Raw genomic sequence first — 24,472 nt, 5'->3', positions numbered from 1 at the left:
AAATGAGGAAAAATTCAAATGCTTGGCAAAACTTTCTGTTAGTTATAAGTTCTTATAGGTTATAAGTTCCTGGAACACTCACCCGGAGAGTAGTTCAAAAATCATACAGTCTATGAATCTGGAAGTGTGTCAATATCTGTGGAAACTTTTCCTTGACTCACTGACTCACAGTGTAATCTTATTTCTCAGCACCGGGCCAAAGTTAGTCAGTCACCATAGCCCTGGTTTTAACGTAAGAGGCTGGAAGCAATGCAAGGGGAAGGTTCATGACACGCACAAACCATAGCTCCTCACGGTGGGATACTGCAGAAAGAACAGGAAAGCTGCATGCATCTGAGTGAAAAGAGCTGCAGAGCGCATTATGTAAAAGCTGCAAGGCATGCAGGGATGCACAGTATATGCTGCCTTTACAGGCGCGAGCGTTAGATGAATGCTGATTCACTAGAGAAGTGGGGAGTGCTGTCCTGGCCGCATAATGGTCACATGGAAACATCAGCAAGATTCCCAACAGAGACTTTTTAGTTTATGCCTTTCTGTATTTATTTGTGTTCGTGCGTGTTTACATTGGTACACATGTGCTCTGTGTATGTGTGTGTGTGTGTGTGTATGCGTGTATATGTGAAATGGGTAGATGCAGGACTCACCAGTTCAGCTAGGCTAGACTGACCTCCTCATCTAGAGCACCAGAACTCCAGGCACAGCGCATGCCCCTACGCCCAGCCTTTCACGCTGGCACTGGGGTTTGAACTCAGGTCCTCATGCTTGCACAGAAAGCAATTTGCGGACTAAAGCATCTCTCTGGCCAGAATTCTTAACATACATCTTTAAGGAAGTTTAACTAGAAACTTCATAGATACTAAAAATTACAAAACAATTTAATAAGTATTGTGGCTATTACGATAACTCAGAATAGATGGCCTATAACTCGTCGTTATTATTATTATTATTATTATTATTATTATTAACTTATTTTTTAAATTTATTCACTTAACAACCCAACCGTAGCCCCCTCACTTGTCTCCTCCTAGTGGTCCCACCCTCCCTATCCCTGTCCCTCCCTCTTCACCCCATCCCCCTCCTTTTGTCCTTAGAAAGGGGAAGCCCTCCTCCCTTACCAATGACCTCAGCCTAGCAAGACTATCAGCATCCTCTTCCTCTGTGGTCTGGCAAGGCCAAGGGACGTGGTCAAGAGCAGGCAACAGAGTGCATGGCAGAGACTGCTCCCCTTCCTAGGGGACCCCCATATAGACTGAGCTGCCTATCGGCTACATCTGAGCTGGGGGCCTAGGTCCTCTCCGTGCATGGTCCTCAGTTGCTGCATCAGTCTCTGAAGGCCCGCTCATCTTCTTACTTCAACTAAAGGGTGGTGACCACTCATCGTATGTGTCTGCCTCCTCTGAGAACTTCGGAGACAGTATTTGGCATTATGTAAAACACAGTCATAGGTGTTTTCTGAGCTAACTCAAGAGTTCCAAAAGTGTCCTGGGTCTCTTCCTAATTTAAAATCTGGTAATTTACTCTATTGTCAAGGGGAACAATGCCTTTGACTCACCCCCACCAGAGCTAAGAAGTGACTCGAGTGTTCCTCATCTCTGAGTCGAACCTCCAGGCTGTCATAGAAGAAGAGAAAAGCAACATGAAGTCTAGGAAGAATTAAGGAGTCAGAGGAGCTGGGCTGAGGAGAAGGCTCAGTGAATCAGGCGTCTGTTGCTCAAGGCTGAGGATCTGAGTTCAGATGCCCAGAACCCATGTAAAACACAGATGGCGCTGGCAAGTGGGGTATAGGTCTATAACTCCAGCACTGGGGTGGGGAGACAGGCAGATCCTTGGGGGCTCGCTGGCTAGAGCCTAGAACGTGGTATCAGGTGACCTCCTCAATCATTCTTCAGCTCTTTTTAAAAAATAACGTTTTTTTTTATTCTTTGAGAATTTCATACATACATTTTGATCACAGTCCTTCCCCTCCACCGACTCCTCTCATGTGCCTCTCTCAACCCACCAAATTTCATGTTCTGTCTCTTTTAAAAATCAAAACCAAAAAAACAAACCATGGGGTCCAGTTTGTGCTGGCTGACTGCTGGATGTGAGGCCTGCTCCAGAGTGGGGTCACTACATCCAGTGTCACTCTACTAAAGAAAACTGGTTTTCCCTCACCTAGTAGCAATCAAATGTCAACTGCTTCTTGGCTAGGGGTGGGACTTCCTGCCCATTTCCTCTCCTCCTTGCTGGGACTTGTCTGGCTTGAGTCTATGCAGACCTTGTGCATGCTGCCACAGTCTCATGAGTTCGTATGTCATCTGCCTTGTTGTGTCCCTAGGACACTGTTTTCTTGGAGTCATCTGGCCTCTGGCTCTTATAACCTTTCTGCTTCCTGTTCAGCATAGATTCCTGAGCCTCCAGGGGTGGGGCGGTGGTGGTGGTGGTGGTGGTAGTGGTGGTGGTGATGATGATATAGACATCCCATTTAGGGCTGGGCATTCCAAAATGCCCTATTCTCTACATGGCGACCACTTGTGGGTTTCTGTAGACTTCAGGAAGAACCTTCTCTGATGAGGGTTGCGTGGTGCACTGAGGTTCTGGTTCATCCAATGTGTTCAGACACCGAGCAGTCCAGATCAGTGTGGCGGGTGGGGTCTCCAACTTATTTCTTGAAACAGGGTCTCTGACTGAATCTGCAACTAACAAACTCATCTCCAATGGCTGGCCAGGAAACCTGTAAGACGCTCTGGTGTCTACCTAGCCAAGGCTGCTATTGTAGACACACATTGCTGCATCACACGCATGTGTGGTGCTATTGATTAAACCTACGGCCTCTTGTATCGAAGCCTTTGCCTTTCCCCAACACTCCCAATCTTACTTCCACCTTTCCATGAAGTTGCCCGGGCTGGCCTTGAACTCACTCTGCAACCCAACCTGGCCTGGAAGCGCCCCTGCTGCTTCAGCCTCCCAGTAGCTGGAATTACAGGCCTGAGCCACACATCTGGTTTATGAACCTACTTGATAACAGGAAATTAAAATGAAAAGATGACATGATGAGGATACTTTCTCTTGATCACGGCACTCTGGGAAGCTTTATTGGGAAATGCCACGAGGATGTGTGTGACTCACACTGTCATGACTTGACCACGCTCTTCCTCACAATTTAAGGACGCTGTTCAGATGGCCATTCTTCCTCTAGAATCCTACACTGTCAACACCCAAGAGGTGTAAGTCCAAATTTGGACTAAGCTGGATCTCAGTTTCCTCTGACACCCACATTCTTATTTCAACTGGTGAGTACCCTGCTACAATGAGGCCCAGGAGGCCACCAGTCAGCAGATTGTTTCTATAATGGACCACAGAGTCAGTAATTCTGGCTCTGTGGACCACTAAACACTGAGGACCACTAAACTCTGAGGCTCAGGCATAAAAGCATGTAGAGATAATGTGCAACACAAGGCCTGGCTGGGGTCCAAGGGGACTTATTTATAAAGGCAGGCAAGTGGCCAGACTCGGCCCACGTACCATATGCTGACCCATGGGATGAAGACTGGTGACTCTCGAGCCACCTCCGTCCTAAGCCCTTTTCCCTCTGTGAGTGTCTTTACATGTCATGACACTGAGTTTCTGAAATTAGGTTTTGATCCCCAAACCTAAAGCCAGGAATAAAGACATGCCACCGCCTAGTTCTAACCCTTGTAGCCACCTGTGACCGCTGGACTCTGCACTACCACCTGGCCTGACACAGAGACTCCCTACCCTACTGCTATCACAGGAAGGAATAGGCCTGCTCTCCGGCCACCCGGGGGAAGTACTGCATGTGGAGGTTTCATGGAAACAGTGTGCAGAGTAGAAACTGAGGAAAGCTAATGAGTCAGATCCAAGCTGTTGGCGTTTAAAGCCTTGGTGATTTGAGATAAGAGTGTTAAGACTCCAAGGAGCCTAAGATTCCACCTTAACCTGATGCTGTACCGGGAAGTGTGCAGTAGAGGCCGTGTGGTAGGAGGCTCAGCTCAGCACATGGTCAGTAGCATCAAAAGCAACCTGCACTGACCACAGCTCAGCTACTAAGTTTCCACTAAACCCACACATCCTTCGTCTATCCTCTGTAATGCTTCAGCCACACTGTCTGCAGATCAGCAACTAAGTCCCACAAGGGCCCTGAAGTCACAAAATGAGTCGATCAGTATCAGAGTCCTGTCTGAAACACGGACAAGTTGGCTGTGAATTCCGCTCTGAGGCCCCAGTGTCCCATTGCTCTTGGGACTCTTGGATGCTGCTGCTCCTGAGGCTCTTACTGTCGCACCACCACTGGGTGAGAATTTCGGCTTGACTAACCAACAAGTGCCCATACAACATGTGTCCTGCAAAAATGCTTTCCCAGAGACCCACATCTGCAGGAAGGTTCTGCTGGGAGGCCCTGGCCTGGGTGCAGCCACAAAATAGAACCCAGTCGTTGGTCTCGACAGCAAATTTGGTGCTCTTGACCAGCAGGGGACACCATCAGGAGCCGCAGGTGGCAGCCATGGTCCCAAGAAACAAGTACAACAAACAGTGGCCTTCACAGTAGACTGGGCCACATTCTGAAGGCTAGGAAGGGAAGGAACAGAGAAGACTGAGGGCTGGCAAGAGAATCCTCTCAACCTTGTACTCTAACCCCAGGAAGCAAGAATCAGCTCAAACACACCTGGGGCTGTGTTCCTTCTGCCAAAGCAGAAGATTGCATTAGCATCACTGTAAGCCTTGTGAAGTATGAAATGTGGGCGGAGCTGAGCACAGGAAATTATGTAACTTCACTTTCCTTTCCCAGCAGCAAGAAAGGTTAGCTGCCCAAGTTTGGTAGGGGAGTCAAGTGCGTTGGCACTTGTCACTCAGTTTGAGATGCACCCATACCGTCAAGGGAGCCTGCCAACAGTCCCAGCTCGGAGTCAGGAGGTGTCGGAGGAGAGGAGGTGGGCTCCCATCAAGATAGGAATCCACCACACTCTTGGCTTCTGCTGAGGCTTCAAGAGAGGTGGGAGGGTTCCGGTGGCATCAGCTTCGTTGGTAATCCCTTGCATAAGGCTGTAGGACAGATAAGAGCCCCAAGGAGGGAGCAATTCACCTCCAGGCTGTGTAGGAAAAAAAAATGACTCCTTCCCCAAGCCTCTCTGCTTATAAATCAACTTGCAATGCCTGTGCATTGCAAACCAGAAAGAAAAAAAAAAATAATCAGGTGAGCTGTCAGAAGAATGAGAAATGAGGCAGAGCTGGAATGCAGAGGGTTCAGCCCAATGTCTCATCAGCGGTGACAGGCAGCTGGGGTCCTGGGGATCTGCTAAGAGCCGATCTTTCCTTTCTTCCTTTTGTATTTTCTGAGGCAGGCTCTCACTAGTCCAGAATCTTCTTGAACTTCTGATCCTTCTGCATCTACTTCCTGAGTTTGGGGACCGCAGCTGTGTAACCATCACACATGGCTTATGGACAGTGCTGAGGACGAAACCCAAGGTTTCATGCATGCTAGGCAAGCAACTCTAACAGCTGGGCCAGCACATCCTGGACACAAAGGAAAGGCTTTCCTGCACCTTTCCCCTTTGACAAGCCTTGGCCTAATTCCATCCTCTCAGAGGTCCTTAGCAGCTTGCTAAGGACCCAGCAGCTACAGAGCCAGGCAGACTCCCTGTAGTGAGCAGGCACAGGACGACCTGGCAGTTGGACTCCTGTCTCCTTATTTGCTTCTGCTATTGAGACTCTGTGAAAAGGAGTCCTGGTCTGCCCGCAGATGCGCAAGGAACCCTCTAGGTCCAACTTAGACTTAACTTTGGGCATAGAGTAAACTCACCTTACCCCACTTCTCTCCCTTTCTGTGTGCCTGGGCTGAACTACACAGGACTTAACATCTCCATTAGAATGGCTGGTCATAGAGTCCCTACCCAAGACATTACCCACTACCATGACCAGGCCCCAAGTGCCAAAGACAACAGCCAGTCTCAAGGAACTAGACAGCTGGAGCAATAGCAAATTAGGCTAGGGTGCGCAGGCTTGGAAATGGGAGGGAGAGCCAGGGGGTGGGGCAGGGAGGAGTTCTGCACACTGCACTCCTGTCCCCAGAGGAACCCATGTGACTTCCTGGTAAGTGGCTAAGTCCAGCTGGTGAGTTCAGCCAATGGTAGAGCCTGCAATAAAAACAAGGCAAAAGGACAGAGTAGATATCAAAACATGGGCTGGAGAGAGGGCTCAGTGGTAGAGCACTTGCTGCTATTTTACAGGACTCAGGTTCGATTCCCAGTACCCATATGGCAGCTCACAGACATCTCTAAATCTAGTTCTAGGAAATCAGATTCCATCTTCTGGCAGAAGCCAGGTATGTGTATGGTACACAGACATACATGCAGGCAAAAGATCTCAAACACATACTTAAAAAAAATAATGTTAGATAAAATAACAGCAGGTGTTTTTTCTGTGTTTACTGAAAATTACAGGAAGCCACATTTCATATTAAGAGAAACAAAAAAATCATGGCTCCCCATACTACTTAGCAACGTACAGCAGAGCCAGGAGTGACACCAGTATTCAGGACTCAAATGCCCGGAGCCTTTAATTGGTATTATGAATGATTTTGTGGAGCTGAATGGTAGAGTGCTGGCTTAGCATGCAGAAAGGTCTAAGTACAATCCCCAGCACTGAAAAAAATCAATTTAGAGAAAGATTGCCAATAATATTTTATTGTATGTTAGAGTAAATATTATATTAAGGATTTTTAATTTTTTCTTTTGTGTACGTGCATGTATGTGCACATACATGTGTGTACATATGCAGGTGACCAACTTTGCAGGTCAAAGTCAACACTGAGTGTTTTCCTTAACTGACCTTCATCTTTTCATCCTTTGAGACACTGATTGCTCTAGGCTGAATGACCAATGAGATTCATGGATTAGTCTAGAAATCTCCCCTACCTTTGTCTTACAAATGTTTTTTATGCATGTACTGATTTAGTGTGTGTGTGTGTGTGTGTGTGTGTGTGTGTGTAGAGGCACAGAGACACCATGGTGTCTGGTTTTTTGGTCTTTTGTTTTTGCTTTTGAATTGGTTCTAGGATCTGAATTTGGATCCTCTTGTGTGGGGGACACTTTACCTAGTGAACCATCTTGCTGCCTTTCTGTGTTTCATCATAAAGCAACAACACTGGTGAGACCGGAGGAGACCAAGGCTGGTAATAGACTTTGTTATGTCTCAGATAACAGTAATTTTTGTATGTGTGTTAATTCATATACAAATTCAGAATAGTATACAGGAAATGAGTTTAGCTGCTTAAATGTCAGACATACCTCACTGGAGTGACTTGAAATCTGGGAGAAAAGAAGATTTTGTGCACTAAATTCTGTGTAGTTTGCAATTGTGCAACAATAAACTAGGGCTCCAAACTCTGAATCAAGCAAAGGGCAGCTGGCAGAGAGTACCTTACAGCCGAGGGATCACCCACAGGAAGAAAACTGGCCATGCAACTGGTTCAAAGACAGCACTGGCCACAGTAACCTGGGCTAAAGATGGCTAACTTCTAGGCATGGATCCCCACTGCAGCCTAGCATGCTCTCTGCAGACTTCATAGAACCCCTGGCCCTCCCTGTCCTTGTTCCATACAATGAGGGACATAGTATTTGCTTCCTATGTCTCTTATGGCTGCTGGAATCAGTTAGCACAGACAGGATTAAACACAACAAATGAGTTGCCCCACAGTTCTGCACCCTGGGGCCAGAGGAACGGCATCTGCAAGTTGGCTTCTGAGCACAATGAAGAGAAATGTGGCAATCTTCCGGGCCTCTTTCATATCTTCCTTCCTAGTTGTATCTTTGTCTCCACATTTCTCCCTCGTATAAGAACATGACGCCAACTGAGCTGAAGCACTGATCTTCAACCTCATAAGCTCTGCATGAGACTCAGGGGCCAAATCAGCTCACATTCTGAGGTACTGAGCCCAGGTGAGGACTGCAGCATAAATCCTGAAGTTTAGGAGAAATGCAATTTATCCATACCAGCACTGACCACCACCCACCAATGGGGATCAGCCTGTTAGCAGATGCAGCCAATAAGACTGGGCTTAATCAAGGGGAAGCCATCATGGTGATCCCCACTCCCGTCTCATCACCATCACACCAGGGGCTTCATCGTTGAGGATAAGCATCTCCTAGGGTAGCAATGGGGTGTTCTGCTTTGAGGCAACAATCATTGAGTATGCCTGAATTCATTGTGGTATAAGTTAATTTGTAAAGATAGGCAGATAGATCAATCGATCGATAGATAGATAGACAGACAGACAGACAGACAGACGATATACAGATAATCTCAGCTGCTATTTTATAGAATGAGAGAAAATAAATGTTTTGTCTAGTGTGTTGGGTTCCTGTGCTCACGGCAGACTCACCTCCTCTAGCAGGATACTAACGCTCAGTGTTCAGTGCCAGGCATCTGTCTCACAGGCTCGGCCTCACTACTGCCACAGCCACAAGAGCTCATTCAATTCCAGGAGTCTCTTCCGTGTTTCCAGAATAAATCACCGGCTTGCCCCAGCTGGGAAGCCAGGAATAATTGGCAAAGCTGGCTACACCAGTCAGGAGCCCATGCTGCGGTTTGTGCTGATCCATTTGCTGAGCCCTGTGTGTTAATTGGCCTCTCTTGCACCCAACAACACCCCAAAAGGACTCCCTCTATTCCGACTCTTAAATCATCTCACACAGTGCTCTCTTTTAGGACTTCTACTGCAATTAAAGAAAACCAAAAGGTTCTAGAACAGGCCTCACCTAACCTTCTCAAGGGTGGTCCATAGAGGAAAGGGAACGATTGTCCAGACAGGACAGCTATGAGCTGGGGAGAGCTATGGCCTTGACCTTCCTTAGACAACATCACCTTGGGAAGTGACATTCTGTCTTCATGTATAATCTTATTTTCCTCCAGCCATGGCAACAATACCACTGGGAGGGTCAGCCATAGTACAGGAGTGTGAAGTTTAAAAGGGTCCCAGAAGCATCCCAGAAAGAAGCATCTTTGAAGAGGCAACCATTTTCCTCTACCCTAGGGGTATGGATGATTTACAGAACACACAGACCCATTTCTGGAAGACCTCTGTGTTCCTTGAAATGAGAATAGGAGTCTAACCCCCTACCAAGCAAGTTTAGTGGTTTGAGTTTAAAGGGACACCCACGTTCCTTAACCATTTAGTTCTTTAATCATGTGCCCAGAAAACCCTTGGGCATACTCACTTGGCACTTAAGAACAAAGAAATCTACAGAGGGCTCTGAGTTGGCCTTCTCCCAAAGTCCACAATGGTTCAAGTATAGGCTGATGATATTTGAAAGTGTTTCTCACAGAACCCAGCTGCAGAGTCCACAGGAAGAAGTGAAGTCCACAAGGAAAGCCAGCCAGTGAAGGGGTGATCTTCTCAGGGACCAGTGTGGCTATAGGATGTTTAATCCCAGGGGAGCCTGAGACACCATCCCCCAACTCACACTCTGCCCCACAATCACCCCTTTAAGGTGGCAAGAAACTGGCACACTTCACCATCCATCAGTTGAGGGATGCTCTAGGTTGGAGCCAGGGCTATTGAGCTTGCTGCCATCCAGCCACAATACAGGCTCCCCAGAGACACTTCTCATGTAAGCAAACGTTGGTCCCCACAGTGAACTATCAAAAACTGAGAGTGAGGGTAGGCACGAGAGGTGCACTGGCATCCCCACAGGTCACATGGAGCTACCCCTTCACTTCTTCTTCCTACACTGGGTGATGCAGGGAGCCTCAGGAAAGTCTCCTGAGAAAGGTGACAAAGGAGCTGTCATGATTTGAATGTGCAGTGTCCCCCCCCCCCCCACAGGCTTACGGGCTTGAACCCGTAGTCTTCAGTTGGCAGCGCTGTTTGGGTTGGCTGTGGGACTTCAAGGAGTTGTAGCTTTGTTGTAAGAAGTAGTCTAGTGGGGATTTATAGCCAACTCCACATCTGTTCTCTCTCTTTCTGTTTTCTGACTACTGATAAAAAAAGACCACTCTTTCTCTACTGCCCTGGAACTCTGATCTACAACAATCGCATTCTCCCTTGAGTTGTTTTGGTCTGGTTATTTTATCACAGCAGCAGAAAGTATCATGACAGGAGCTCTGTGTCTGGGTGAGGAAATGAGTTTCAGACAACATTCTCAATGATGGTGTCGTGGTTAGATTGAGAATGACACCCATAGGTTCTTAGGCTCCAATGCTTGGTCTCCAGCTAGTGAAACTGTTTGGAAAGGATTAGTGGGTGCGGCCTTTGGAGGAGATGTGGTCTTGTTGGGAGAGAGGTGAGGTTTCCAAAGCCTTTACCAGGCCCAATCTTTCTGTCTCCTGCCTATGGTTCAGGATGTAAACTCTTCATTTACTTCTCTAGCACCATGTCTGCCTGCCTGCCTGTCTGCCTGCCTGCCTCCCTCCCTCCCTCCCTGCCTGCCTGCCTCCTTGCCTGCCTGCCTGTCTGCCTGCCTGCCTGTTTCCCTCCCTCTCTCCCTCTCTCCCTCCCTCCCTCCCTGCCTGCCTCCTTCCCTCTCTGCCTGCCTGCCGCCATGCCTGTCTGCCTGCCTGCCTGCCTCCTGCCTCCCTGCCTGCCTTGCCTGCCTGCCTCCCTGCCTGTCTGCCTGCCTCCCTGCCTGTCTGCCTGATTGCCTGCCTGTCTGCCTGCCTCCATGTCTGCCTGCCTGTCTGCCTGTCTGTCTGCCTGCCTGACTGCCTGCCTGCCTAATTACACCTTGCTCCCTGCCATGATGATAATGGACTAACCCTCTCAAACTGTAAGCAGCCCTCTGGCTACATGCTTTCTTTAATATGCTGTGTTGGTTATGGCATTTCATCACAGCAATCAAACAGTAACCAAGACAGGCGGATTGCAGTAATTTGTTGGATAAACTAGACTTTCATTGGATGTTTCATTGGGCCAGATGTTGTGCCCACATTCCTAGTAGTCACCTCAGAGGCATCCTGTGCACCTGTCCCGCCATCCATTTCCTACCACCTCAATGCACAACCCGTTGTACAGTGATAATCCAAGTGACACAGTCAAGCCTTGAAGTCCCTCAGAAACTGTGCATCACACATCTCACACTGTATTTCAGAAACACTAGAGTTGGGGCTGTCGTGGAAAGACAGTGAGTTCTAGTAGCTCACATTGAAAACACTGTTATTTTACAGTGGCTTCTTTGCACACACTGGTGGTTGCCATTTGACCACTGGTATTCAATCAAACCTTATAAACACACAACCTTCTTAGACCACCACTTTCTCTTACTCCCAAGTAGAGAAGTCAAGTTTTTCTCTGAAAGGCCAGTACAGAAAAGGCATCCTCAAATATCTCAGATGCAGGAAGAAAGCTGGTGTAACTCTCTGATGGCCTTCTTACTTGCCCAGCTTGCCCCAGGTATTCCCTGTCTCTGCCTCCAGAATGCCGGGATTACAGACCACCACCATACCTGAACGGCTTTTCCACATTTCTGGGATATGAACTGCAGTCCTTGAGTTTGTGTGGCAAGCACCTTCTCCACCAAGTCACCTCCTCAGCCTCCATGTGTATTTTAAAATCACCATTACTGTCGCTTTACCCTGCGCAGTGACCAACACATCCAAAGGCTCGCCAAGGCTCAACAAGACACGATGCTCCGAGGGATCACAAGGCCTTCAAGTTATAGCTGGCTCACCTTCCCCAAATGAAGTCCAGAGCCAGCCTTGTGCCTATATCCCGAGACCTCGGAGCGACAGCCTGAAGGCGCACACGTGCCTATGTAGTCAAGCGAAACAGGAGGGCAAAGAACTAACATCTTCCTGGCTGCACAGCAAAGGTTATGCATGTCACCTGTCACCTGTTACCTTAGTTAACCAGGGACACACTGCAGTGCACTACGCTTTCAGATAAGGAAATAAGCTCGATAGTTTACACACAATTTTTAGGTATATTTTGTAAACAGTGCTGATAAATTTCAGAGATCTCAGGATGTAGCTCAAGTGAGGAGACTATTTTCCCCAGAATGTACTAAGCTCTAGGTTCAATCCCCAGCATGTATACAACTAATAATGGTATATAGCATACATGCCTATAACCCCCGCACCAAGGAGTCATCAGCATGGATTTTAAGGTTACACCTAGCTATGTAGTGATACTTCCAGCTGAGACCAGACACAGTGAAAAATTCTACATTTCCATCATTTCCCACACTGCCTAATGATTCCCAGGAGATGGGACAGAGGATGCCAAGTAACCTCATTAGGATGGTGTCACTCAAGCATGCTACTTATGGTGGCCTTCAAGCCACAGGAAAGCTTCATTATATTAATGCAAAAGGTTTCTCCAGGAGAGAAGAAGCAGAAAGCCCCACAGTGGCGGAACATACCAAGCCCTGTTCCCGGGGAAACTAACTCTCAATGCCTCAGCTGCAAACAAAAGCCATGGATTACATCCTTATTGCACCTTTCTAGTCTCTCCAAACGCGTTCAAGTACCCAAAGGGTGGCTCTAAACTTCATCTCTCTGGATCCCAAGAGATCCCCTCATTCGTCCAAGGGACAGCAGGTACTCAGCAAGGGTCTGATGATGCCACAGCCCCAAACGGTCTAAGTTCCATGGGGATTCAAACTCAGAGCCCATGGCCTCTGCCCTCAGACAAGTTTGGACTTTCCTGGCCACATCAGGACTGCCTGTGACCTTTATCACCATTTACATCTGGGGATAATGGAAGCCAAAAGAAAAAAGAAAAAAAAAAAGGAAAACACAAACTGTACAGAAACCAAATATCTGTGAAGCAACAGGTCTCCCTATGATGCAAGAGAAGGCGATGAGAAACTGTTGGCTGGTCTAATGTCAACCTCAGGGAAAGAAAGCATTTGTTATTTCCTTCTCAGTTGCAAAAGCATCACATGCTGTTTTCAAAAGAAATTACCAGAAAAGGCACACAGAAGACAAACCATAAATCCACACGCCGGGAGACAGCCAAGCGATCCGACCTTACTTTAAACAGTAAGCAAAGCTCTCCGGTACACGCACATGAACACGTGGCCACAGATACATGTGCCCCCATACAATTTAAGTTGGCATCACACCAACCAGTGACTTCACCACCAGTTTCAAAGTCACAAGCAGACCACTAAGTGCTTCAGTTCTCCCTTTGAGATGAAGGAAGTAAACAGGCCATTTGGGAAAAAGGGCATGGGGTGGGGGCGGGGAGCACATCTCCACATATAAAGAGCTCACTCTTATCTTTGAGAAGAGGCACATTCTCATTTGCTTTCTGCTGTTGTAATGAACGTTATGAGCAAAAGCAACTTGGAGAGGAAAGGTTTCATTTCATCTTATAGATTATAGTTCAGATTGGGAACTTGAGACAGAAGCTTGAAGGAAAAACAAAAAAAACCACAGAAGAATGCTGCTTACTAGTTTGTTCCAGGCTCTCATTTAGCTACCTTTCTTATACAGGCCAGGCCCACCAGCTTAGGAACAGCACTGCCCACAGTGGGCTGGGCCCTCTTACATCGTTAGCAATCAAGAAATTCCCCTAACATGCCCATAAGCCAACCTGATGGAGACATTCATACTTGAGGTTCCCAGTTGAGGTACATCAAGTTGACATGCAAAATTAGTCATCACAGGGCAAGAGTTCTCCACTGGGACCCATTTTAGCCAGGGACCATTCAGGAATGGAAGGGCTGGGTGGAGGTTCAGTGGCACGACCTCTTCCTTTTAGGTGAGGAGACTAAGGGCTGGTAGGATGACATAAATGCCCAACCAGGCATAGAGTGAGTAGTGACCTTTCTAACTTCCGCCAAGTTTTTTAAACATTGGCTTTCTCCTTTGGTTAACATGGGAGCCCATAGGGCTGGAAAGAGAGCTTGGTTAGTAGAATATGCATGCAATCATGAGCTCAGTCCCCAGAACACCATATAAACTCAGGCCTAGCAGAGCACTGCTCTATACCCAGCACTCAGGAAGTTTAGGCTGAAGGATCAGGGTTCAAAGTTGTAACACAGTGGGGCAAGGCCAGGCTGGACTACAGGAGACCCTGTCTCAAAAAAAAAAAGTTTTGCATGTTGGGTCTTCATTTTTCTTGCTGCACTTGCAGCCCACAGGATGTTCCTAGTTAAGGTTGCCCAGGGAACAAAGAAGGTTCCCACCAAAGTGCCAGCAACAAACCTCAGTAAGGCTGAATTTCAGAAATTAAGACTGAAAGGTCAATTTTGAGTGGCTCTGGAGACCTCAGAGGGTTTGGCTCAGCTGCACAGATTCCACTGCAAAGGCACTGAGGCTTCTCCAGGGGAGAGGACACAAGAGGACTTAAAACAATCTCTGAGCAAAAATCAAGGTGGCGTTTACTCTTCCTCCTCCTGTACTGCCATTGGCTTTTCCAAAGCCCCCACAGCTGCAGCACACACTTCCTCAGGGGGGCCAGGCTGCACGTCTCCAAGGAAAACTATTTCTTAGGATCTCAGAGCATGAGGACTTGAGAGGGCCCTAAGAAGGCAAGAGTCGGAGGTAGCAACACCAAGAAGAATGATTTCTATGAGGGCAGGGCAAGTCCATGCAGTACCCTGAGATTAGATACCTCTGAGTGCTAGGTAAATTCTGGGGAGCCCACAGGACTTGGGGACTTCACCTGTTGTTCATTCGTTTGTTTGTTTTCATCAATGCTCCACCTGAATATACTTCAAAGCAAGCCATGGTCCTTGGTTTCCTAACGCTCCACAAATGTGAAGAGATCCCTGTTCTCCCCTTGTCCATCTCACCCCCCTCTCCTTCCTCTCCCATTTCCTCACCACCCACAGGGATTGTGCTAGAAGAGCAGATTACAAAGTTCTAAGGATTCCCACGATCAGACCTGCTTAGAGGTGCAGATCTGCTGAGATACTTCTGAGGCGCCACGTGGCCTGCCTCAGCCCTTATGGCGAGCATGCACTCCCGACGATGTGTCAGCAAGATGCTCTCTGCTTCAAGGGTAGTAACAAGGATCAGACAGAAACGCTCTATGCAATGACCTCGATCACATCCCGAGCATAGGAGCCTCCAAAGTGTGTTTCTAGAGCTGTTGCTTGACGGAATGCAGTCCCAGCGCTACGTCCAGGGGCTTCACAGATGGCTGCTCCTGTCTTTGCTCTCTTCCCAGGACATCACTCATGGCACACTCACAGGAGCCACCAAACTCATGTCCTGCCTTGGCCTTCTTCCTCATCCCTCCCTTCCAAGTTGCTGAAGAAACCCCTGCCCTTCAGTAATAGCATGTGCCTTTTGCAAAGCAGGCAGTAAATTCAGGGGTAAATCCTGCATTGAATTAGCCCAGGGAAAAGGGACAGAGCAAGAGAAAAGCCAACTACTGGAGGATGTCAGGGCCATCCAAGAAAGCAGGCAAGAGAGGGTTCAATGTGGGGTCAAATGAGCCCAAGCTGACCGGAGCTTAAGCTAGACCAGTACATCACAGCAAGGTGGCTCTTCTGCCAAATGACAGAGATCCCTACAATTAAGAGAAAGATGGCTGTTGTGAAGATGAGGCTAGAAAATGTGTGTGTCAGATACCCCTGTTAGAGCACACACACACACACACACACACACAAATCCTATAGGAAAAAGAAAGTGTAAACACTGGGGGTCTATCAGGAAAACTCAAAGTAAATACCTGCCTATTCTGTTGAGATGCAATAGGGTCTGAAACACTGACTATCCGCAGCTACTGCACACCTGAACTCTTCTAAGCACAGGGAGTCTACTTACCATGAGCCATGGGTAGGTGAAAGGGTCCCTGTACTGTCCATGTGCTACAGCCAAACAGAGAGAACAAGCCATGTCTACTCTAGATCAAGGCCCCGAAATATCCACCTAGATAACTGCAGCACTGAGAACCAGAGGACATCAGGGATGCCCTAGGAACTTGCTCATGGTCACATGGACTTTCCCAGAAGAGTGGACGGAAAGCTGTGACTTTGTACACCAAAACAAAAACAAAAACATACTTAAGTTCCAGCAGCCTACCACTGTGATGCAGAAAAGCTCCTCCACGTAAGAGACTGAGGTGGGACACACAGCCCAGGGCCAAGAACTCCCCAGGGCAGTTCAGCTCCCAGCCTGTGCAGTGTGACCCCTTTGGAAGACAACTGACCACTTCACAGGGGTTGCCTAGGACTATCGGAAAACACAGGAATTTACATTACAATTTATAGCAGTAGAGAAATTAGTTATGCAGTAGCAACAAAGATAATTTTGTGGCTGGGGTCACCATGACATGAAGAACTGAATTAAAGGGTCGCAGCGTTGGGAAGGCTGAGAAGCACAGCCCTAGGGAGTTCAATATCCGTGGGCTGACAAAGTAAACACTGACAGGGTTGGAGATCTCTATGCCTGGATCTGAAGCTTCCATTTGAGTACACTGTTTTACTGGATATGCAGCATTTGCCATTTGCTTACCAGACTGAGTGAATACCAAAAAGCAGAGACAGTGAGTCCGTGAGAAAGGCTTGTCTGGTTTGTGGTGGCATCCTGCCCCTGTCTTAGCAGTTAACTGGATTAGATGGATCTTGACATTCTTTTTTTTTTTTTCAGCACTCCACCAGCGTCTGCCAAGGGACACCAGCCCAGTGGTGTTGAAAGAGCCTTCTGAGGCCAAGCAGAGTAGTCCCAACCACTGAGGGGCGAGACCATGTGTGCTGACTACGCTGTGGCCGGAGAGGACAGCTTGGGCTCCCATCTGTCACCTTCAGAGACATGGTGACAGAAGCCCTCCAGCAATCCACGCGTAGTCCTGGAATCCCATCCTGACTCCCTCACCCTAGTCTGGAGACGTCCAAGTTTAGAAGCCTCAGCTGTAACTCCAGAAGAGAAGCTGAGAATGTGACATGGAGCTGGCGAAAACAGACAGATTGGGACCGGGTGGTGGGAGGGGAGCGCGTGGTAGCCTGCAGAGCCTACAAGGCAATCCATGGTTCTAAGATTGGAAAGGGGGTGGGAGGGACTGAAGACATTTCTTTTACTTAAAATAGCAGCATCTGCAAAAAAAAAAAAAGTGGCCTTTGGGGGTGCGCCTTTAGGTGTTCTCCTAGTTGCCAGGGCACGATGAGACCTATGGCATCACTAAGTCCAAATGCTCCAAGAGATTGCTCTACCAGCCAGATGCAGGAAGACCATTTATGGGCGGCTCTGGGTAAACTACGCAAAGCTGCTTAGAAATGAGATCAGGATGGACAACACCGGGTGCACATCTCTCTGGGCAGCATGGTTCTTGGGTCCCAACTCCGTCAATGCCAATATGACATTAGATGAACAGCTTGCCCGGTAAGCATCCTGTCCGTGACACTGTTCTAAAGAGCCACTCCCACACTTCCCACAGACACCTGGGCAAAGAGAGGGCACATCTGAGATACAGCAGCGTCCTGTGTACTGAAGGGTGGTCTGACGTCTCTGGAAGACACTGTAGATGTGTTTGGTAAGGTAGAGGAGTGGAGGCTGCAGTTAGCATCCTTAGGAGTTGCTTCATGGACCCGACTTAGTCCACACGGTCCTAGGTGCCAATGATGGGAGATTTTCACCCGCAGGTATCTCACGATGTTTGACATCTAAGAATAAGTCTGTGGGGACAGTGAGAGGGCTCAAGGGTAAAGGCTCCTGCTGCCAAGTCTGATGCCAGGTACTCATGTCAAAGTGTGAGGAAAGAACCAACTCTACAAGGTTGTCTCTGTCCTACACAATCACACACACGCACACAAACACACATATACCACCACCACCAGTAACAACAATGAGTAATTTCAAGGCATTAAGTGTAAGAGTGCTCCTTCTGCATGTATGTATACATACCATGTGCCTGGTGCCCACAAGGGCCAGAAGAGACCATTTGATCCCCGGGAACTAGAATTAGAGATTGTTATGTTGTTATGTCAGTGCTGAGAACTGAAGCTAGGTCATCAGCAAGAGCAGAGCGGGCTCTCAACTAACCACTGAGCAATCTCTCTGGCCATATAAAAAAATAAGTTTTAACAAGAAGGGAGAAGGAAGCTGGGCAGATTCAGAAATGATGAGACTATTGCTTGTGTTATCCCCATTATGTGGGAAGTTTCTGCAAGGCTCTCAGATCATGTGTGAGGGGAGTCCTCTATGCCTGCATGTCTTCCGAAGCGCAGACAGTCATTCTCAGCTGGAAGCCGAGCAGCCTTGTAGAGACAACTGTAACAGAAAGAGCATCAGACAGACCCAGGGACCTTGTGAAACAGAAGAAATCTGGGTTTAAGAGACTCTCAGGGTTAAGACTCAACGGCAAATCACACTCCCACAGGAGCATCCACGGCCTGAGGTATCTCAGTGTTGTAGCCTGTGGCCAGGATGCTTCTCACAGCTGCCATGGCAAGCATATCATAACCTCTAGTCTGTAATACAAAAATACATCCATCAACGAATGAGACTAGTAAGGCAGAGAGTTGTAGGGTCTTTCTCGGGGTACCTCTGACTCATGAGCCCTCTGTGTCACACCTCTTTTGGGTACAGACCCAGCACTGGATACCAAGGACCGCAAGGCTGGGGACTGTCCTCAGAAGTTTACAAGCAAACAAAATGATCTTTCTACCAAGTACCTCATCTCTGGAAAAAGCAGAAATAAGAAAAGAATTTGCCAGTGAGAGTCCTTGACTCCACAGTGGTCAGACACAGTCCCCTATGAATCAGACAACCCCTTAAATGTGGTCTGTGCTATTCTGGAACCCCCCAATAAGCTCTTGGAAGGTTAAAAAGGATAGCCTTATTTTGAAAGGCCCCAGAGGGCCTTTGGCCATGTCAGATTTTTATAGCTTCGTTCAGGGTCAGAGATGTACGGATTTTTTCATTCCCTCTGAATTTAACCAGTATTTAAGTGTGCCGATTATAGCTGGAAACACACGTCTCTTTCCAGCATGTGGTTGAAGAGGTGGACGGGGAAACAGCTTTGGAAATTTACAGCCCAGAAATAGCATGTGGTCTGTCTGCTTGGGAAGAACCAACTCCTCTGTGACAACAGGGAGAAGCCCAGCATCGATCAGCAAACAAAGGCAGCCCAGACAGCAGGGACTTTTGTCCCCATGGCCATTGCCGGACACCAGGCTGGCTTCCCAAGTCTAGGACACGGACATGCCAGAGGCCGTGCACAAACTCAGAGCTGGGACTGTGGTGATTAGCCAGGCTACAATATGGGCAGGCCATTCAAGCAAAATGTCTTGACAGCAGGCTGACTTAAAGGAAGCAGGAAGGAGCTAACAGCACTGGCTGCTCTTCCAGGACGAGGTTCGGTTCTTAGTACCCAAAAGGTGGCTGTCATTCCAGTCCCCCCCAAAAATCTGACACTGTCTTCTGACCTCAGTGGGCATCAGGCATGTACACAATGCACATACATACACAGAGGTAAAACGTTATATATAAAAATCTCCAAAAACAAATAGATCTTTGTGGGGGGGGGGGGAGAGAAGTAATAAAAGTGAAAATGTACCAACTATTTCCTAATTGTATGAAGGAGCTACTGTTCCTGGTTGTGGAAAGGCACTCTGGGCACTAGGAGGTCTGGAAGGGGCTTTGGACATCTGCTGGTCCAGCCGCTGGTCAGCTCTCTGAAGTTTCCGGTGCCTAGTACTTCCTGTGCTGACATGGGATCAAGAGTAAATCAAGTCCTTGTGGGTTTTGTAGATATTCTGAAATAGTCTTGGGAGCATCTGCTGGGATGCCATGATGAACAGAGGTCACAGGGGTTTGTTGAAAAACTGGGTCTGGGAAGAACGCTGTTTTAACTTAGTTTTAAGGCCTGGTTTTCTTTAAGACAAGGTTTAAGAAAGGATCACCGCACTGCCATGCCCAAAATGATGTCTGGAAACCCCTGCGCAGAATGATCTCTGCTGTTTACTCTGAGCTGAACTCTCTGTAGTTCCACATTTAGACACATGTTAGCTCACAGTAAGACATGCAGAAGAAAACGGACCTGGCTCCACGCCACAAACACCTTGTAAATGTTCCTGGCAGTGGAGCCTTGATGTGTGCCTATATTTAAGTCACTGGGGGCAAAAATGGAACATGTGTGTGGGTGTGGGGAGTGCATTTGAACATCACGTACCTTCATCACTCTGCACCTTATTGCTTGAGGCAGGGTCTCCCATGTAGTGTTTGAGGCAAAGTCTCCCATGTAGTGTTTGAGACAGGGTCTCCCATGTAGTGTTTGAGGCAGGGTCTCTCACTTAGCATTTGAGGCAGGGTCTCCCATGTAGAGTTTGAGGCAGGGTCTCCCATTTAGTGTGTGTGGCAGGGTCTCTCACTGAAGCCAGAGCTTGCCAATTGTGCTAGATTAGATTTAAAGTAAGCCCTATTTCTGTCCCTCCAATCCTGGGATTACAAGGCACTCTAGGATTTTATTTAACATAGATTCCAGGGCATCAAACTCAGACCTACATGGCAGGCTCTTACAGGCTAAGTCGTTTCCCTGGCCAAATGGTTACTAATCTTCTTTATTGTTATTAATTAATTTATTCACTTTAAAGTCCAGTTGTATCCTCCTCCCTTCTCTCCTCCCAGTCTTATCGTCCCCTCTCTTCCCCCCACCCCCTTCCCCTATTCCTCAAAAAAGGGGAGCCCCCACATACCCACCCATCCCAGATCACCAAGTTGCATCAGGATTGAGTGTGTTCTCTTCCCCTGTGGCCTGGCAAGGCAGTCCTGCCAGGGAGAAGTGATCAAAAAGCAGGCAACAGAGTCCACGTCAAAGACAATCCCTGCTCCCCTTACTAGAGGACCCACACTGAGCCTGAGCTGCCCATTGGCTATATCTGTGTAGGGGGCCTTGGTCCATTCTGCACGTGGTCCTTGGTTGGTGCTTCAGTCTCCTCAAGTCCCTCTGGGCCTAGTTAGTTGGCTCTATTGGTCTTCTTGTGTAGCACATGTCACCTCTAGGTCCTTTTATCCTCCTCCTTGACCACTTTTTCACAAGACACCCCCCCCCATGCAGGAATAAAGATAGAGCAGAGATTGAGGCAATGTCCAAGCAATGCCTGGCCCAACCCAAGACCCACGCCATGGGAGAGAGCCAACCCCTAGCACTATTAAAGATACTCTGCTACGCTTGCAGACAGGAGCCTAGCAGAGTTGTTCTCTGAGCGCCTCTACCTAGCAGTGCTTTGAAATAGATGCTGAGATGGTCACTAATCTTAGCATCACTGTGCTCCTTCTTCCTGTGTGTTATGACATAGGCAGAGGCTCCCTTCATGAGAGTGAAATCTGAACTGTTTATCGAGCTCAAATTGATCAAAAATACTTCTTCCACCTTGGCTAGTAGTCAGGCATTTTTCACAGGCTGTACTCAATGCTTGTGAGACACCTCCTAGCAGAGAAGGGTTCCCACTTTCCTAAACGCTCTACACAATGAAGTCAGCTTTAAGCCATGGGACTTCTTGAACATTCTGCAGCAACAAAGACGAAGCTGAGATGTCAGTTTCCCTCTGGGGATACAAAGACAAAATGTCTGGACACAAAGAGAACTTCAAATGAAGCACCATGGATCTAGAGCGCTGGCTCAGAGGTCAAGAGGCCTTGCTGATCTGGAAGAGGACAGTATTGCGTTTCCAGCACCCATTCGCCACTCAGTGCGGTGCCTTCCCACGTTGGGTCACTAGGCTTCATTTATAACCAAACACAACTAAACTGCCAAGAGCAGGTAATTCACATCATGTGAGAAGACTCTTCTGAGGAAATGGGGGGAGGGGGAAGACTAACTGAGAGTTAAGAAAGCCACATTTCTCTTAAATCAGATAAAAAGCAATCACAGAAAGGAAAAAGCATAGGCCAAACTTTCTCATGAGTAAAGGAAGAAAAATGTAAAACAAAATATTAGCAAATGGAATCCAGATGTGTGGGAGACATGTGTTTAAACATGTTTCTCCAAGGACAGCAAGAGAATCTGACATTGCCATAAGCAACGTGTCATGTAACACAGGGAAAAAAACATGGTGGGAAATGGATCTGATCCCAACACATGGAGAGAAACCTCAACATGCATCTGTAATAAGAACAGAAGACAGAGTTCTGAAAAACAAACCAAAAGAGGAGGCGGGATTTCCTTAGCCTAATACACTGAATACAGATGAAAAAAAAAAAGTGACAACAAATACCCCTAATTGAAGTCAGGCACAAGGAAAGAACACCTTCCATGGCTTTCTGAACTACAGACAAAAATCCCTCTACTATAAACAGAAGAATGAAGAGTCTTAAGCTGTTTTTCATTATTCACAACTGACTTTTATATGTAGGGGAACTTTTAGACAAATTTTAAAGAATGCTAAAAATTTGATAAAGTGACTACATGTGGGATCAGTGAAAAAGTCAATGAATGGGTTGGCAGACTCTAACAAGCTGCCATTCCCAAAGTAAGGCCGCTGGGAACAAACTCCATAGGAGAGGGTGTCTTTGCCAGGGTTTTCACTGCTGTGATAAAAAGCCATGATCAAAAGCAACGTGGGGAGGAGAGGGTCCATTTCAGCTTCTGATACTCAGGTCACACTCCATCACCCAGGGAAGTCAGGGCAGGAACTCAAGGTGGGAACCTGGAAGCAGGAGCTGATGCAGAAGACACGGAGCAGTGCTGCTTACTGGTTTGCTCCGGTTGCTCTCTTATAGCACCCAGGACCAACTGCCTGGGTGGATATGGCACCAGGCACAGTGAGCTTAGACCTCCTACATCAAGCATCAAACAAGAAAATGCACCACGGACTTGTCCACAGGACAATTTGGTGGGGGCACTTTCTCAGTTGAGGTCCCCTCTTCTCAAATGACTCTAGCTTATGTCCAGTTGACATAAAACTAGCGGGCACTTTCATGGGACATATCCCTTGTGCTAGTGTCCAGGTACAAGTGAATATATACCATGTGAGTCTTTCTGCTTCCATGGGAGAATGGGGAAATAGAAGGATCCAGAGGGTTCTAGAAACCTACAAGAAGAACATTACGATGGGCAGATCTGGGCCCAGGGGTCCTGCTCAAAGTATGGCACCAGTAGAGAACAATACGTGCAGTAAACTTCGAACCCCTACCCAGATCTAGCCAATGGACAGGACATTCTCCACAGTTGAGTGGAGAGTGGGGTCTGACTTTCACATGAACTCTGGTGCCCCATATTTGACCACGACCCCTGGATGGGGAGGCCTGGTGGCACTCAGAGGAAGGATAGCAGGCTACCAAGAAGAGACTTGATATCCTATGAGCATATACAGGGGGAGGAGGTAATCCCCCTCAGTCACAGTCATAGGGTAGGGGAGTAAGGGGAAAATGGGAGAGAGGGAGGAATGGGAGGATACAAGGGATGGGATAACAATTTAGATGTAATATGAATAAATTAATAAAATACATTTTAAAAAACTAGCAGGCACAGATGGGTAAGGCTCATCTACACGAAAGCACAAGATTGGAGAAAACAAAACCATAAAGAAGGCATACGATAAAGATCTAAGGTGCCCATTAAAAAGTACAGGAGAAAAATGGCAGTATTATCTTGTGGACCTGCAGAGTTAGTGCAGTCCAGTCAGTTTTTCTACAGGGTTTGAGGGATTTGTTTTTTTGTGTCACTGTTATTGTTTAGGCTGTGCTCTGGTTTTCTTTCTGTCGCTGTGATAAAACACCATGACCAGAGCAACTCAGGAGTTTAGGAAAGGGCTTCATCGTACACTTCCGGGTCACAGTCCGTCACTGAGGGAAGTCAGGGCAGGATGTTTGCTGGCTTGCTGCTACATTGCTCGGGGTTTCCTGCTCCTCGACCTTTCTTACGCAGCCTAGGTTACCTACCTAAATACTACAGGTTCCACAGACCTGCCCAAGGCCAAACTGATCCAGGCAATTCCTTAATCAAGGCTGACAATTAAAGCTGTCCAGGTCAGGGTGTGTTCTGCTTTGTTTTTGCTTCTGATGCTAGGGTGCTTTATCAATTAGGTCTACAGTTTTATAGAACTTCAAAGGTCCAAGTATAGCCAAGAAAAAAAATGTAATTTTGTGGGGGTCCGATTATGCAACTTTCTTCAAGAGCTGAAGTAATACCACAAGAAGTAGTGACATGGAAGTGATCAGATAAGGTGACACTTATCTGATCAGATAAGAACCCTAAACATGAATATACATAGCACATAAGAGAGTGTGCATGTATCAGGATTGTGGGGAAAAAGGAGTGCTGATCCATAGAACCCTGGGCGCTATCTGTCTCCCATGGAGAAAAATAATGTCAGTTTGCAATATCCCACACACAATGTAGTGTCCAGTGATTTACAAAACTATCCAAAGAAAACAAAAAGGATCGATTTAAGACCTTGGAATATAGAGCATCTCAAGCACATGGCCTTAACTGTCAGGCAAAATTGATAAGATTCTGTATGCCGCGTCAAGGATATGTGGCCATCAAAAAGACACTTCACAGAAAATGAAAATCAATGGCACAAACTGGGAGGTGCTATTTTTAGCCCACAAAATGAACAATACTCTTCAGAACATATGAAGA

The 24,472-nt window shown here is 47.4% G+C and overlaps 1 protein-coding gene across 4 annotated transcripts in view; it reads right to left on the bottom strand.

Moving 5' to 3' along the window:
- RNF144A (ring finger protein 144A) overlaps positions 1 to 24,472 on the bottom strand; it is a 113,265-nt gene that overhangs the window by 58,884 nt on the left and 29,909 nt on the right. The window contains exon 1 of one of the 4 annotated variants that reach the window (XM_084791860.1): positions 20,060 to 20,453. The exons of 2 other annotated variants lie outside the window; for them this stretch is intronic. In XM_084791860.1, coding sequence (XP_084647986.1) covers positions 20,060 to 20,102 — 43 coding nt within the window. In that variant the 5' untranslated portion in view covers positions 20,103 to 20,453. Of the gene's footprint in view, positions 1 to 1,552; positions 1,574 to 20,059; positions 20,454 to 24,472 lie in introns of those variants that run through there. One more of the 4 variants, XM_084791862.1, reaches the window with a different exon arrangement.

Source organism: Acomys minous, assembly GCF_964271855.1.
Source record: "Acomys minous genome assembly, chromosome: 8".
Classification (NCBI taxonomy): Eukaryota; Metazoa; Chordata; class Mammalia; order Rodentia; family Muridae; genus Acomys; species Acomys minous.
The sequence above is the reverse complement of the archived record's forward strand: the minus strand, read 5'-3'. Positions and strand labels throughout refer to the sequence as shown.